At 41.0% G+C, this 16,602-nt stretch overlaps 1 protein-coding gene across 1 annotated transcript in view; it reads left to right on the forward strand.

The window, feature by feature from the left end:
• The window catches only part of Mthfd2l (methylenetetrahydrofolate dehydrogenase (NADP+ dependent) 2 like), a 107,991-nt gene that overhangs the window by 18,130 nt on the left and 73,259 nt on the right, over nucleotides 1–16,602 (forward strand). The window contains exons 2-5 of the mRNA XM_031390967.1: nucleotides 1,163–1,347; nucleotides 3,089–3,211; nucleotides 11,303–11,455; nucleotides 12,704–12,811. Of these exons, the coding sequence (XP_031246827.1) occupies nucleotides 1,163–1,347; nucleotides 3,089–3,211; nucleotides 11,303–11,455; nucleotides 12,704–12,811 (569 nt within the window). The remainder of the gene's footprint in view (nucleotides 1–1,162; nucleotides 1,348–3,088; nucleotides 3,212–11,302; nucleotides 11,456–12,703; nucleotides 12,812–16,602) is intronic.

Raw genomic sequence — 16,602 nt, forward strand, 5'->3', positions numbered from 1 at the left:
TGGGCCGCTCCTTTATTTATCTCTGCTACCCAAGACGCTTCTGTGCAGCCATTCTGGGGGTCGTTACTCCCTTCTGTTGCTTCACTTTGGCCATTACTCCCTCCTGCTCCATTCTACTCCCTTCTGGTAGAGGTCCTTTCTTTCTCCTTCCTGTGTTTCTTCTCCTGGGAACTTAGAAGTCCTGCCTGTTTCTCCGCCCAGCCATTGGCTGTTGGGTCTTTATTGATCAATTTAAAACCAACTGGGGACAGAACCTTCAGCATCTGGACACGCGGATTCCCGATCTGGGGTCCAATCAAGACAAAGCATTAACACCAATTCCCGACAAGTCCCTATAAAACCCATCTTTATGGAAGAGGTCACATGTACTTTGAAAAGCGTTTCAATATAATCATGTCTTAAGTTTTGTTATATACATGGGATTGGGTTAATTATTACAAGGAAACATTATTTACAAAAATTCCTGCACTTACATATGCCTAAAATAAACTGCCCAGTTCCAGGCTTTCAAAGTTTGAACCAACACCCGCTTCTGAGTCATGCCAAACTAGACTTCCTTCTTGCCCCACTCACATGGACTGTTACTCTGCTGGCCAAGGTGTTTGCAGACACCCCCCCCACACACACACACAGATCTCATCTCAAAGGTCATCCTCCTAATCTCAGAACAGTGGTGTTTAGAATTTCAGCATAAATTTGGTGTGACAAAAACACATTTAGTTTAGAGGGAGCAGGTTAAAAGAAGTACAAGAGAATTATAATCCTTCCCAACGCTCATTAATATTGTTTATGAACCTGAAAATGAATGTCAGGTAATGTTAGAAAAGTCAAATTTTAGATGCTCATAGTAGTTTTGAATATTTTTATTTCATGGGCCTTTGTCTACATGCATGGCTGTGTACCATGTGTGTGCAGTGCCTGTGGAGGCTACAAGAGAGCGAGTCCTGTTTTCTGGAACAGGACTTAAAGTCAGTTGTGAGCCACCGGGTTTGTGCTAGGAACTGAACCTGATCTTCCTCTACAAGAGTAACTGGCTCTCTAACTGCTCAGCCATCTTAGCAGCCCCCACGGTTGTTTGGAACCTTCCGGTACCATACATTTCTTCTGCTGAATGTTTCTTATCGGCTTTTTAGTGTTATATGTAGTGTTTTGTTTTCCACAGACATGAAGCCATTATTGTCTCAGGAATTGAAATGGCCAAACAAATCCAGAAAGAAATTCAGCAAGGTGTGGAATCATGGATTGCTCTCGGGAACAGGAGGCCTCACCTGAGTATCATTTTAGTGGGAGATAACCCAGCAAGCCACACCTACGTCAGGAATAAGATAAAGGCTGCTTCCGCTGTAGGTGAGTGTGCATGTCAGCAGGAACTGTCACTAAACGTTTCTGTTATCACATGGACTGGCATTTTCTCAATTAGTGATCAAGGGGGGGAAGGCCCATTGTGGGTGGGGCCATCCCTGGGCTGGTGGTCCTGGTTCTATAAGAGAGTAAGCTGAGCAAGCAAGAGGAAGCAAGCCAGTAAGCAGCACCCCTCCATGGCCTCTGCATCAGTTCCTGCCCTGTGTCAGTTCCTGTCCTGACTTCCTTTAGTAATGAACAACAACATGGAAGTGTAAGCTGAATAAACCCTTTCCTCCCCAACTTGCTTCTTGGTCATGATGTTTTGTGAAGGAATCCAAACCCTGACTAAGACATCACATAAGGTTGCATAATTATGAGTGACGGTTATCCAATAAGCACCATCCACATAACATGGATTGTTATTATTATTAGAGATATTCAATTATTCAATTACTAAAGCTTAGGTGAATTTCTTACTGTTTTCAGGTTTCTTGTGGGATTTTTTTTTTCAGTGCGATTTCATATTTTATGGGCAAGGCACTAGGTCTCTTTGCACTTAAAGAGCCTGTATTTCTATTACATTTGCTTTAACTGAATCCTAAACCTCACTGATTTCCTGTCTCCTTGGCCTCCTTAAGAGGGGTTTTCACAAATCAGCACAAGCTGTTACCTGGAGTGCTAGCCAAACAATGCATAGGAATCAGGACAGAATCCATGTACCATAGAGAAATCCCTCCTCCTGGTGATGAGAACATAGACTTTGTAGAAGGGCTCCCCTTCCAGTGAGACAGGTGCGGGGGAGACCACCACTCACTAGAGAAGATACCTTTTGTTTTTTTTTCCTTTTCTTTTTTCCCCCAACCGCTCCCTATCCCATACCACCTCCCCACCCCTCCAGTCTTCAAGAGGATGTCCTCACCTCCCCCCCAGCCCCATGCCACCAGACCTCCCGACTCCCTGAGGCCTCAAGTCTCTCTAGGGTTAGGTGCATCTTCTCTCACTGAGGCCAGACCAGGCAGTCCTCTGCTGAATATGTGTTGGGGGCCTCATATCAGCTAGTGTATGCTGCCTGGTTGATGGCTCAGTGTCTGAGAGATCTTGGGGGTCCAGGTTAGTTGAGACTGCTGTTCTTCCCATGGGGTCACCTCCTCCTCAGCTCCTTCCAGCTTTTCCCCACTTCAACCACAGGCGTCTCCAGCTTCCATCCATTGGTTGGGTGCTAGTATCTGTATCTGACTCTTTGAGCTGCTTGTTGGGCCTCTCAGGGGGCAGGCATGCTAGGCTCCTATCTGAAGGCACACCACAACATCAGTAACAGTGTCAGGGCCCTGGGCCTCCCCTTGATCTGGATCCCAACTTGGGCTTGTCACTGGACCTCCTTTCCCTCAGGCTCTTCTCCATTTTTGTCCCTGCAGTTTCTTCAGACAGGAACACTTCTGAGTCAGAGCTTTTGACTGTGGGATGACAACCCCATCCCTCCCAATTGACAAGTTCCCCCTCCCCACTTGTAGAACGCTTCATCCAAGGCCCCTCCCTTTGAGTCCTGAGAGTCTCTCATCTCCCAGATCTCCCGTATGTTCTAGAGGGTCCTTGCGCCTCCTACCTCCTGAAGTTGCCTGTTTCTGTTCTTTCTGCTGGTCCTCAGGGCTTCAGTCCTGTTCTCCAGCCCCTAATACTGATCAAGATTCCCTTAATGAAAGCCACAGGGTATTCAAGTGACTTTCTCTAATTGGGTTTCCTTCAGGCATCTGCAGTGAGCTCATCCTAAAGCCCAAGAATGTTTCTCAGGAGGAACTGTTGGATATCACTGATCAACTGAACATGGACCCAAGAGTCAGTGGTATATTAGTTCAGCTACCACTTCCAGGTATACCATATTCTTTTATATATCTGGATTGGGCAGGAGAAAGGGCATATCATGACATCGGGGGCAATTTATAAAACATGTTCAGAAGCAGATTGGATAGTTTCTTAGTACCATAATAATAGCTAACTGTTTCTTAATGATTTATACTTTCAAGATAAAAAACTGTTAATGGAAAATTTAGGCATACCTGTCCACAGTGGACTGCAAGCTGGAGGCCAGTAGAGATCCTGCAAAACACTGGGGAAAATTAGCAATTTTTTTGTGTCTCTTAAACATATTGGTCAAGTATTAAAAACTATCTTATTGTGGTTTGAAGATATATAAGGAAATAAAAAGTAATATGACTAATATTTATTTATGATATTATTCTTTGAAGCATTAGACACAAGAATTAAAATATCTTGCTTTTTGTTTGTTATTTTTTTAAAATAAAACCACACATCAGGAGCGGTTTGCATAGTGACCACTTGCTCCGTTTACAACTGAGGTGGCGCAAACATCTTTCCAGGGGCATGATGAATTGGCATCTGACATGCCTTCCTAAGCAGTTGATCTTTTATGCATGCATTCAACATCCTGGGTATTGTTGAGAGCGCATTATTGTAAAATTTTAGTAGACTTTGGGATTCTGTCTTCCTTTTTATCCCCTTCCTTTATCTCCTGACCCTGACCTTCACTCAGCTCCATGTTGTATAGCATGCCATGTTAGCATTACAGTCAGTTTGCATGTCTCCATTTACAATCATGTTGGATCGTGTTGAAGTGACTCCTTAGTCTGATGGTCAGAGTTTACACATAGTTCCTTGTTTGCTTCACTCAGGCCTCTGTGTCACCTGCACCTCTTTGGCCTCTGTGTCACCTGCACCTCTTTGGCCTCTGTGTCACCTGCACCTCTTTGGCCTCTGTGTCACCTACACCTCTTTCCTGACCACTGTTTTCCTGATCTACTCACAGCATTAATACATCATGTTTCTTTGTCATCCATATTTATAGGCAAATCCCCTTGGTCTATTCTATATTTACAGAATATCATGTGGACACACTTTATATCCACATTTGAACCAAATAATAAACATTCAATGCTCAGTCAGGTATTTCAAAGAAATGCAAGATTAGCCAATGACCACCATGCTCGACTGTTACAGGATTCTTGAGCTTAAGAGACAACAACATTTACATAGTCATAGTTAGCATAGCACTAGAGCTGAAATTTGAATAACACTATTGGAAGACATATTATTTCAGTAAACTATGGTTCTGAAATGCATTTGTGTCTAAACTATGCAAGAGTATTGGTGAAGTATAGGGTATAATATCTGTTAATTTTTAAATTACCTAATAAACTCTTACCTGATGTGATGAAAACAAAGCTGCTTAATGCTATTACATGGGTTAATATTTAAATTAATGGGTTGCATTAATGTTTTATTTATACAAAGACATAGTATCTCAATATGTACTGAAGGTTTTGTTCTGTTTTGAATCTCAGATTTCTTATTATTACCCTCTTCTAGAACATCACTTTAAAAGAGTGGTTCTCAACCTGTGGGTCGAGACCTCCAGAGGGCCATGTATCAGTTATCCTGCATATCAGACATTTACATTTACAATTCATAACAGCAGCAAGATTACAGTTATGAAGTAGCAACAAAATAATGTTATGGTTGGGGATCGCCACAGCATGAGGACCTGCAGTAAAAGTCTGAAGCATTAGGAAGCTTGAGAACCACTGCTTTAAAACATTGCCAAATTGGAAGGGACCTTGGATGTTATCAAAGGAGAAAAATGCTCCTGCGGATAATACAACACTACAGACGCATCCTGGTAAAACCGATGCAGGGATGCATCTCCTTCTTTCAAAACTAGGAAAGAACCAAATACATGGGACACTCTAGTTTATGCCACAGGGAAATGAGATTCAAGGATGATCAGTTTATTGATGTTACTTTAATGTCAGCTTATTGACATTAAAAAAAAATCTGTCTAAAGACAGATTTGGGCTACACTTGACAATTGCTCAGCTCATGCAAAAATGGGGGAAAGTCTGAGTTACGTTGCAAGCCATCAACTCAGAGTTTGCTTCATTTGGAAGTTCCCACACTAGCATTTAGACAGTACTCAAATAATTTCATGAACTATTTACAGTGTTAATTTTTAAAATGCTGTACTGTTGACAAATGATCTACCAATTCAATGAAATCCTTCTCAAAACTCCAGTGACACTTCCAAAAGAAACAAAAGGTAATCATAAAATTCATATAGAGTCACAAAAGTCCCAAATAACCAAAGCAAGACTGAGCAGAGAAGAGACACGACAGGTCAAGCACCTGTTCTCAGAAACCACTGCACAGCAGCAGCAGTCAGAGCAGGATGACACCGACAGCGACAGTGATAGCAGTCAGAGCAGGATGACACCGACAGTGACAGCATCAGAGCAGCATGGCACTGACAGTGACAGCAGTCAGAGCAGCATGGCACCGACACCAACAGTGACAGCAGTCAGAGCAGGTTGGCACTGACAGCGACAGTGAAAGCATCAGAGCGGCATGGCACTGACAGTGACAGCATCAGAGAAGCATGGCACTGACAGTGACAGCAGTCAGAGAGGCATGCTACCGACAGCCACAACAGTGAAGCACACTGGACATGGTGGAACTACCCCGCTCATGGCCAACTGTATCTGTCAGAATTTCTATGAAAGGACCTGGAGGAAATGATGTTCTCATCAGGAAATGGTACCAAAGGAAACAGATTTACACATATTCAACATGAAATTAGAGTCTCATACAAGATTACCTAAAATTATATTAAATGCTTACATGAGACTGTAAACTACAAAAGGAAAATTCAAAGAGACTGTTTTAGCATTTGGTCTGTACTAATATTTCTCGCTGTGACACCCCCAAAAGCACAAGAATAGTGACAAAATATCACATTTAAAAATTGATATGCAGTAAGAAGTCAACAGCAGAGTGAGAGACAATACTGCAGAATTGGAAAAAATGTGAACTGTGAACATCTGTTAATAGGTTAATATTCAAAATAAAGACGTTTATTCACCTAAACACCAGGAAAACAGCCTTCTTAAGCATGTGTAAAAGATCTGCATGGGAAACAGACCACATCCCCAGACAGTACTGAACTAACATGTGGACTGAAACATGTCAAACTAGGCCAAGCCTGGCTACACAGTGAGGGCAAGGCCAGCCCAGGCTGCATGAGATCAAGTCATAAACACAGAAACAAACAAACAACAAACATTTCAAACCTGCGGAAACCTCTGTAGAATGGTGTTTATAAGGAGCTGAGGACTGGGAGTTGTGTATGAAGAAACTTAATACTTGGCTAGATATGACAAATAAGTTCCAGAGATGTATTGGATAACATCATGAGAGAGTGAACGATGTATTGCCACAAAATGGGTGTACATATTCTTACCATTCAAAAAGAAGTATGGGATGTGATGATTAGATTCAGTTAGCCATTACATAAAGTATACATGTGGCAGAATATCATATTATAGACTACAAATCTATCTATCTATCTATCTATCTATCTATCTATCTATCTATCTATCTATCTATCTATCTATAATTTAAACATGTTTTAGAGTTATTTTTCAGACTGCAATACTTCCTTTGTCAGAGTTTCTGATTACATTATGTTTATTTTGTTCTAACAAAATCAAATGCTTATTCACATGCTGCCTTTGTAACAAACACTTATTTGGTGACTTTGTTACTAGCAGCCAGTAGATGGCACTGGTTACCTGTCTGTTGTACAGACAAACTGCTTGAGTCCTGTGTTCCTTGAATAAGAAACAGGTAAGGGGACCCCAGGAAATGTGAGGGAGGCTTAAGAGAAGGTGTTTTTCTATATACAAAGCCAATAATATGCACACAAAATGCCAGTGGTCTGCATCCACTGAACTAAGTCTTTGTTGTATGAAGATTTTATATTGATTAGTCCAGTTTGAATCCTTACAATAATCCTATTAGTATGGGTATCTGGTGATAAGAATACAGAGATTAAGTTCCTTCCTTCTGATTAACTGAGTATAATACGGGGAATCTGATTCACCCATGCTAATATACTAACTATAGTTAATACATTTCCAGATATCAGTATAAGCTAGTGAACAGTGATGTATAGTGAAATACTCTAGGACTGAGTCTTGACCCTGCCATTAACTAACACGGTACTACTCACCCCTTTGCTTCAGTCTTCCCATTGAAAACATTTGCTGATCTATATGGGGTTTGACATTAAATAAAATAGTCAGCATAAAGGATAACCTACCACAGAATATTAATTTAAAATTCTGATTTATTTCCTGTCATGTGTAGAAATATCCGTTAGATGGTCTCTCCTGCCATTAAATCTTTTAGACTTAGGTTTTCAGAAAGAAAAAGAGGTGCAGGAACCAGGGTGAAGTCTAAGGCAGGTTGGAGCAGGAGTGAGGATGGTTTAATAGGTAGATTATTTCTTTAGTAGGTAAATACAGGTTATTGTCAAGGTGTTCATGTTCAGTGGCAGATTGGATATACTTAACTGAAATTTTGGTATTTGGAGACCTATATGAACATTGTGGCATGGGAGGCCTGGCTCAGTTAGCCGAGTATCTGCCGTGCAAATGCGATGATCTGTTTAGGTCCCTGACACCAGTGTCAAAACCTGGCCAAGGGGGTGCTTGCCTATAATGCTAGCACTGGGTATGCAGAGGCAGGAGGGTTCCCGCAGCTTGCTCACTACTTTATCTCGCAAATCTTCATGTTCCTGTTCACTGAGACTCCAGTTCAAAAGGTCAGGAGGGGAGTGAAACACCTAAGGTTAACCTCTGGCTTCCACATGCATGAACACATGCACATTCATACAGCATACACATACACGCACACACACACACACACACACTCATGAATACATGCACACACATGAACACACACAATACACTAAAAAATAAATACTAACAATAGTAAATTATGTCATAAACTGTGAATTATTGTTAATTCAATTTAAGATTCACTTAAAAAATATTTCTAGAATTAAATTTTTGCTTCAAATAATTTTTACATGAATTTTATAGTCCTATTCTCACAATGTTGTCTATCTACTTTAAAACTTTTGTAGGTAACTTTTTTTATGATAAAGACAACAAAACAGCAGATAGCTGTCCTGTAAATGGAATGTACTACCACTAGATGGCAGCATTGAACAAGCATTATTTAAAACTATGTTACTACGTATGGGGATAGTACAATAAATCACTTAGATGATTGGTGTCTTGAAGGGATTGGTTGGTCTCAGTAAGCATGTCTCTTTCCTTCATACCCAGGTGGAAAACACCCTAAGACGATGATTTTTCTGTCCAAGATCATGGACATATCTGTATTAAGACTTCTTAAAACAAACAAAAACTTCAAGTTCAGGAATTTAATAAAAACAGCAGTTATCTGTTTTTCTTCCCACTTTTTGCTTTTTCCTTTATCATCTGTTTTTGAGTCTATTCACCTTGAAATACTATTTGTATGGTGTATATTTCATTTTTAGTGATGATATATATGTATGGACTCAGTAGATTGCATTTACACACACACACACACACACACACACACACACATGTAGCAATAACAATTACAGTAAAAGAGGCTGTGAACATGGGAGGAGCAGGTCTGGGGGTGTAAGAGGTTGCAGGGAGGAGAAGGGGGCTGATAAAAAAATAGCACACAAGAAATTAAAAAAATGATTTAATTAAAAAATTAGAATGTATGTATGCATAAGCTCTGTCTCTAGTCCTCTGTATCATTAATTTAATCTGAAAAAAAAAAAAAAACTGTGGCCAGACAATTTAGGGGAGAGGGATAGTTAAGAAAAACTTGGGTCTAAAATTACTGTTCCCAAGACCTTGTCTTGGCATGCAAAGTCTCAAAGCAGCATTTCTTCCTAGCTACTGTGGGTTTAAATTTTATTAGGAGAGAAATATTGAGTCTTTGATAGAATATATACTGCTTTGAAGGTAGTAATGTATGTTTGACAGAAATTAATGCACATAGTTAATGCTTCAGAGACAGAGGACTTAAGAAAACATGGCTTTTCACAACCTTTTCAGAGGAATATGGTCTTGTTTGATGTCTGTATACACTTTGGCTCACACCAGAGAATCATAGAGAATCAGATAAAGCTAAGCTTAGAAGGTCTCAGGATGCATAGGCTCTAAGCCAGGTATCTACATAGTTAAGTCCTTAGAATCCTGAGCAGTCTCTGTGTCTGTAGAAGACAGAGTTTGCAGATGCATGAAGAAAGAGATCCACCCCTTCTATGGCCTGGAACTGTGGTTCTCAATCTGTGGGGTGCCCCCCTGAGATCTCATAAGACCATTGGAAAACACAGATGTTTACATTACAGTTCATAACAGTGGCAAAATTGCAGTTACGAAGGAGCAATGAAAATAATTTTATGGTTGGGGCGGTCACGACAACATGAAGAACTGTATTAAAGGGTCAAAGTGTTTGGAAGGTTGGGAACCCCTGGCTTAGAGGACCCCACCGACTATTTCCTTCACAATAGACTCAGATTGGGGTGGGGTGTCTCCGGGAGGTTAGACCTGCTTCCCATTCCTTTTCTGCCCCTCACTTCTCAATTACGGATGATACTGGGGCAAGCAGACACCTGGTAAGTATTACCTGTCTTGCTTTATTTTTTTTAATTTAGAATTAAGAGAATATTTGTTGACATTATAGTTAAGCTGTTTGGTCAAATTTTTATGTCACTGGAATGTAAATTTCACAGGACAAAATTTTGTCTGTTGTTTGTTTACATATCCTTACCCCAATGCCCAATGGACACATGAAATACATTAAAAAATTAGCTTGAGTGAATAAATGAATTTCAAAATCCTTAAGCATATGCTAAGGATGTGAAGTTTATCTTACTGGTATAGAGCTTTGCCTGGAATTTTTTGATTTTTCAAGGCTCGAAAGAAATATTTAACCTTAAATTGAATATAGTGGTGCCAGGTATTAAAACATGTAAATACGCCTCCCAATACATTCAGAAAGTAATAAAGCCTTGTAGGGTTAAGATTAAAATTGCAGTGAATTTATAAGTCAGTCTGGGAAAACTGACATATTACTGAGTTTTTTCAAGCTACGGTCAGACTATAACTTGTGTTTCCCTTGTCAACTGTCAGGAGATTTTTGTAGTTCTTATAGGAGTTCCTTTCAGATTTAGAAAAGCTCATTCCTAAGAATCTTGCTGTATGTAAGATATTATAAATAGTAGTTTAGACAAAACTTTATCTTCTAATGATTGCAGCTTGTGTGCGGAATGCACCTGCCCCTCATGTACTGACTGTGCTGTGTTCTTGCTAAACGGACCTCGTCAGTGCTTCTCATTATCTTATACAGTCTTTAGATTTCAGAACAAGCAGCTGAGCCACTTACAGAAGAATTTTGCTACTTCTTTGTGATGTTCATATCTCTATGTTTCCTTATCATATCAAACCAAGAATAGAAATTGTGGGAATGGACACCTTTCTCTTGTGATCTTCAGGGGCAAAGGTCTGCATTTTCACATAAAATCTGCCAGATGAGGGTTTGTGAAAATGCCTGCATCAGATTGATGTCTCAGCTTTGGATTTTGTTTGGTGTGCCATAGCTATAACCCTGTTTCCTCTTCAGTCCTTGCTGTTAGAGGTTAGCCCAAGATTTTTAGCAGAACATACTTTTGCACTCCATTTGGCTATCCTCCGTGGCTTTCTCTCTTATCCCATGTAATCTTTGGTGTTTAAAGTTTTCACAGAAGTCTAATAGTAGAAACATCTTGTGGTGGAGAAAAGTGGATTTAAATCCCTTATATCTGCAAGCATGTTGGGACAAAGACTTCTGTCTACTTGCTGCTGCATTCCCGTGGAATTGTTCAATCCCAGACAATTCACCAGTCCAGCTGCAGTAAGGCCTTGGTAGCCAATGCTCTAGATATAGCCAGTCTCTTGAGCAGAATCATAAGTGATTCAGCTAAGTACCCCCATTTCCTGTTCTTCAGCTTCCACATAAGCCTTCATTTTAAAGGAGACCAATTGTATTGACTTTGCAGACCACGTGGATGAGAGAACAATATGCAATGGGATTGCTCCTGAAAAAGATGTTGATGGATTTCACATTATGAATATTGGAAGACTGTGCCTTGACCAGCATTCACTGATCCCTGCCACTGCCAGTGCCGTTTGGGAAATCATCAGAAGAGCAGGTTGGTAACCTGGCTCTGTGGGAAACCAGTACCATCTGCACATGAGCACCAGGGCCTTGCTTCGGTACAGCTGCCTGTGTCTACACATGGCTGAAGTGATGAGCATAAGCTAAAGTCTGTAAAAATGTTTTAGATTTATCAATAGCACAGAACAGGACAGCGTAAAAGAAAATGAAGAGCATGTACCAGGTGGTCGGCAGCAGCGCTTGTAGCTTGCAGCAAGAGAACCATCCGGATGTTCCTACTTTTAAAGATTTATCGATTTATTTTATTTATATAAGTACACTGTAGCTGTCTTCAGACACACCAGAAGAGGGCCTCAGATCCCCTTAGAGATGGTTGTGAGCCACGATGTGGTTGTTGGGAATTGAACTCAGGACCTCTGGGAAAGCAGTCAGTGCTCTTAACAGCTGAGCCATCTTTCTAGCCCGTCTTCCTACTTTTAAATTATGTGTTTTGATGACCATCTTTTCAAAGAGGAGAACATTTTCTTACTAAGATAATATGTCCCTTATATAGGAACCCTGTCCATTGACTGTAGTTTTTAATAAAGGCATGTAGGCTTTGACTGTAGTAGACTCAACATGGCTAGCAGGTGCATTCTTGGAGCCCAGTGGCTTTGCACAGGGATAGCTTCCTGCCTCCAGCACAGCCACTTCCTTTCTGGAAACATTTTTTCCTTTCTAATCCTCTGATGTCTAACTGATAGACAAACTCTCCAAGAAAAAGCAGACTCTAGAATCAGACACTAGCTCATCAGTACTCGGATACGTCTTGATTCCAATGACTTCCTGGTGCCCACAAAGATAGGGCATTAACTCTGTGAGTGCACTGCTTGTTCTTGTGAAGTAAAGTGGGCGAACTTTCTGCTCAATGTTATTATCCCTGTCTCACTAGAAGTCCGACTGCATTTTGTGCTTAATACTGTTGTATGAACTTCTAGTCTAATTAGCAGTTAATGTATTTTAAGACTTTATACTTCATGGGAAACTTGGTATTTAAAAGGACTTTAATGGCAACTTGAGAGTTTTTGTGGTTTTTAAATGAGGACATAATGAGAGAGGAAATGGCAAATCCAAGAAGCATTAAAAGAAATATTTATAATAATCCAGTGAGGGCATGCTATAGATGGGGCAATGAAATCCACACTTAATTAGAAGTTTTTACAGGATGCTTCAGTTGGCTTTTCACATATTTAATTCGCTCCTTGTTATTAGTCACACATTTAAGCAGACTGTATTTTTAAAGGAATTGAAACATTTGGGAAAAATGTGGTCGTGGCAGGACGATCCAAGAACGTGGGTATGCCGATCGCCATGCTGCTGCACACGGACGGAGAGCACGAGCGTCCTGGAGGTGAGCGTGGGTTTCTGCAGCTCATCTGCAGTGGGAAAGGCTGGACCACATGGAAGGATTTCTGATGTAGGAGTGACTTCCCTACTGCTGTGATAAAGCACCGTGATTGAAGCGGCTGGACTGTGGAAAAGCTCCTGTCAGGTTTACAGTTCAGAGGGGTAGAGGTCACCATGGTGGAGGGGAGGTAGCAGGTGGCTGGAGCAGCCTCTGAGATTTCACATCCCTAACAGAAAACACTGAGAAGGGTCAGAGGCTTTTGAAACTTCAAAACCCAGCAACCCACTTTCTCCAACAGGCCACACCCCCTAACCATTCCCAAAGGGTTCCACCAACTGGAGGCCAAGTATTCAAATGTATCAGCCTATCGGAGCTATCCTTATTTACACCACAATTGCTGAAAATATGTGACCCCCTTTGGCCCATTTCTTTAGCTTTGTTCCTTTTTCATTTGTTTGTTTCCTGTAGCCTCCAGCCACGGTTACTGGGTTCCTTAAAGGAAAGCTGGGGAAGGCAAGAGAAATAACAAGCCAAGACAAAGTTCTCCGATCAAGGCTCAATTTTTAATTTTAAGGTCTGAATATGAAGGGGTAGGGGGAGACCCATCCCCCTCTTTGCCAGGATCTCCTTGCTTTTTCAGGATCTCATCGGCAAGACCAGCTTAGCACTCAGCAGGTCGTGGCTCCTTGTAGGAAGCTGCAGGTGTGGCAGACAATAGATTCACCTAGGTCGGAAAGACTCCGCTCTAGGTGCTAGCTGGCTGTGGCAAAGCAAGGGCTGATTCAGCTCGCTCAAGGCGTGGGGGGAGGGCACAGTTTCTTCTTTTCTGTTTTTACTTATTATGCCTGTAAATATTTTTAAAAAACAATATCAATACAGACATTAAGAAGGGATAATAGCCACTAGAGATGTAAAAAAGTCACTACTTTTGAAAATTCTCAAAACTGTTAGCAGATAAGTGGAGTGGAATTTTTTTATTTTTTTGGAGACTTGGGTTTCATGTGATTTTTTTTTTTTTTTTTTTTTTTTTTTTTTTTTTTTTTTTTTTTTTTTTTTTTTAAGAAACTGTATTAGGAGAGGATGGTTTTGTTGAAACAGACACATATGGAAGGATGTTTTGCTGAGAACAGACACGTGGTAGATTTTTGGAAGTTGCCTATAAAAAGGGCATGTGTGTGACTTTAGAGAACATATGACCTTTCCAGGAATGTACACTCCCTTCCTGGAATGTCTCAGCAATACAAACTTGACGCACCACCGCAGGGCAGAGCAGGTACAGATGACCAAAAATGTTTCAGTTCCCTTTTCTGGCGATTGATTAAGACCACACCTTGCCTGGGGCCACCAATGCCGAGAAAGGGCAGTGTGGGCCTCAAATGGATGCAAACCAGTTCATGTTGTTACCAAGTCTACCCTCAATAACTGTATAAAAACTTTGTACTTGAAATGTTAGGGGTCGCCTCTGGACGGCCCCAGCATGCTGGGTCAATAAACCTCATGCTTGTTGCATTGATCTCCATCTCTGTTTCTGTGAGTGGGGCATTGCAGACGTAAGGCTCTTCGGGTCTTACACATGTGATGTTTTGCTAGAGTGGACAATTGATAGAACACATGATGTTTGGAAAGGGTTAAATATGACCCAACAGACAGACAGACAGTGGAGGACACTGTATGACATTGGTTTGCCTTGACATTTTTTGTTGATCTTTTTTTGACGTTGATCTTCACTGACGATGCTTCACTGACATTGGTTCGCTTGTCTTTTTTGCTGACTTTGTTGTGACTTTGAAAAGAGAAATGCACCAAAGAACCTTTCATATTTTGGTGACTCCTGCCAGCTTTTGTGCCAACTGGGCCAATTGACAGAGCCTCACAGTTTGTTTTGTTTTCTTCTGTAACAGACTGCCATTGATTGATAATTCGTAAATGGTATTTGATTCAGCTACTGCTGCTGATTTGTGTGAACTGAACTACTAATATTCTGACAACAAAGATTAAAATCACCTCGAAGAACTATTTTTAAAGAGGTTCATATCCCCCTTGGCCTTATTAACCTTTCCTTTTCATTACCTCTCGTGGATGGTGGGATAGAAGGGAGGCTAACACATTTAAGAACACTTATTAAAGTAGGTTTTAAAAAATATAAGCCTACAGTTGAGTGTTGAGTAGTAAAATGGTTTAGTATATCACAAGACTTCTGGTTCATTCCCTTAATAGAAAGGGACCTGGGACTTAGGGCTCATAGCTGGTTATTGTGTTATACAGTGAAGTATTGAGCTGTAGTAATAGTGACAACTCACCACAAAAGCCCAAGAGGACTTCAAGACCCGAAGGTGTTTGAGAACATGTGCTGCATTCTCCAGGGCCTGCTGGATCACCGCACTGCACTCCTAGAACCTTGGTGTTTTCAGCTATCTAATCCCTGGACCTGAGCAGATCCACAGGGAGGATAGTGTAAGGGCTGTTAAAAAAATGGGGGGAAGGACCCCACACTCAGGGTTCGGGAACGATGACCCCAAACACCTCCAAGATACGTTCTTGATGCAGTCAGCAAAGGTTCTTTTGTTCACTGCTGAGCGAGACTCATATCCCATGCAGGGGTAGAGGAGTCTGGCCCCAAGCAAAAATTTAAACAGGTTTTTATATCCACACAGTTGCTAGGGGAAAAGGGGAAACTAAGGCAGGGGAAAGTACAGGGTAGTCTCTGATTGGTGCTGGCTTGTGCTAGGGTTCAGAAGCAGGTTAGCCACCTGGCAATTGTTTGTTATCTAAAGCAATGGACCGGTATGACAGCACACACCTATTATCCTAACACCCAGGAAGCAGAGGGAGGGTCAGCCTATGAGTTCAAGGTCAGCCTGCTCTACAAAGTGAGTTCTAGGCCAGCCTGAGCTATTTAGTGAGACACTGTTTTAAAAAAAAAAAAAAAAAGAAGAAGAAAAAGAAAAGAAAATGAGGATGAACAGGTAGCCTTTTGAATATTATTTTCTGTTTCTGTTTTCAGAATCTATCATAGGAAACTAATACATGAATATGGATCATAGTGAGATAGGGCTTGGTAGTGACTCCAGGCAGTTGTCAGAGCGCTCGCCTTCCAAGGCTTCCTTCCTGCTGGCTCCCTCTTCCATTCCAGCTCACTTTAATGTCTGTTCTCCCAAGTGTAAGGTTTCAGTCACAGTGGCTGTCACGTAATAGTTCTATGTTAAGCAAGGTAAGACTAGAAGGAATTTTAAGGGGGCATACTATTTTTCATGGAAACTTTAATCAAAAGATAACAAGCAAAATTTTTTTTTTTCAACAGTTTGTTTTCTTGTCTCATCCATAGTATACCAAGCGCCATTTCGAGCCCCGCATTCTGAGGAGCACTTTCTCATGTACTGTCCAGCCAGTTTTCAGTGATTTGGATACACAGTATTGTTATTCCTATTTTATGATGAAGAAATGAGCTTGTAAGGCTCTGGTTGACTCTGAGGAAGTAGAGGTTCCAGGAGTGGGAGCTTGAGATGAGTCCATGCTGTGGTTAGAAACACTGATCAAGCTACACACAGGATCATTGATGATCCTATGGCCTTCATCAGCCAGCTTTCTCTAGAGACTGTCACTGTTCTTGTCAGCAAGAAATGCATAGCATTAATGTGTCTCTTATGTACTTATTGTGAAAAGTAAATGGAGGAGACATTTTATTTAATAAAGCACTAGTTACAATGGGTTTGAGGTGGCACACAGTGGGTTAAATAAGTTGCCCTGTGTAGTCATAATAGGTCTTGTCTCAATTAGTTCTAAGTTAAGAACCT

Source organism: Mastomys coucha, unplaced genomic scaffold (assembly GCF_008632895.1).
Source record: "Mastomys coucha isolate ucsf_1 unplaced genomic scaffold, UCSF_Mcou_1 pScaffold22, whole genome shotgun sequence".
In the NCBI taxonomy this organism is placed as follows: Eukaryota; Metazoa; Chordata; class Mammalia; order Rodentia; family Muridae; genus Mastomys; species Mastomys coucha.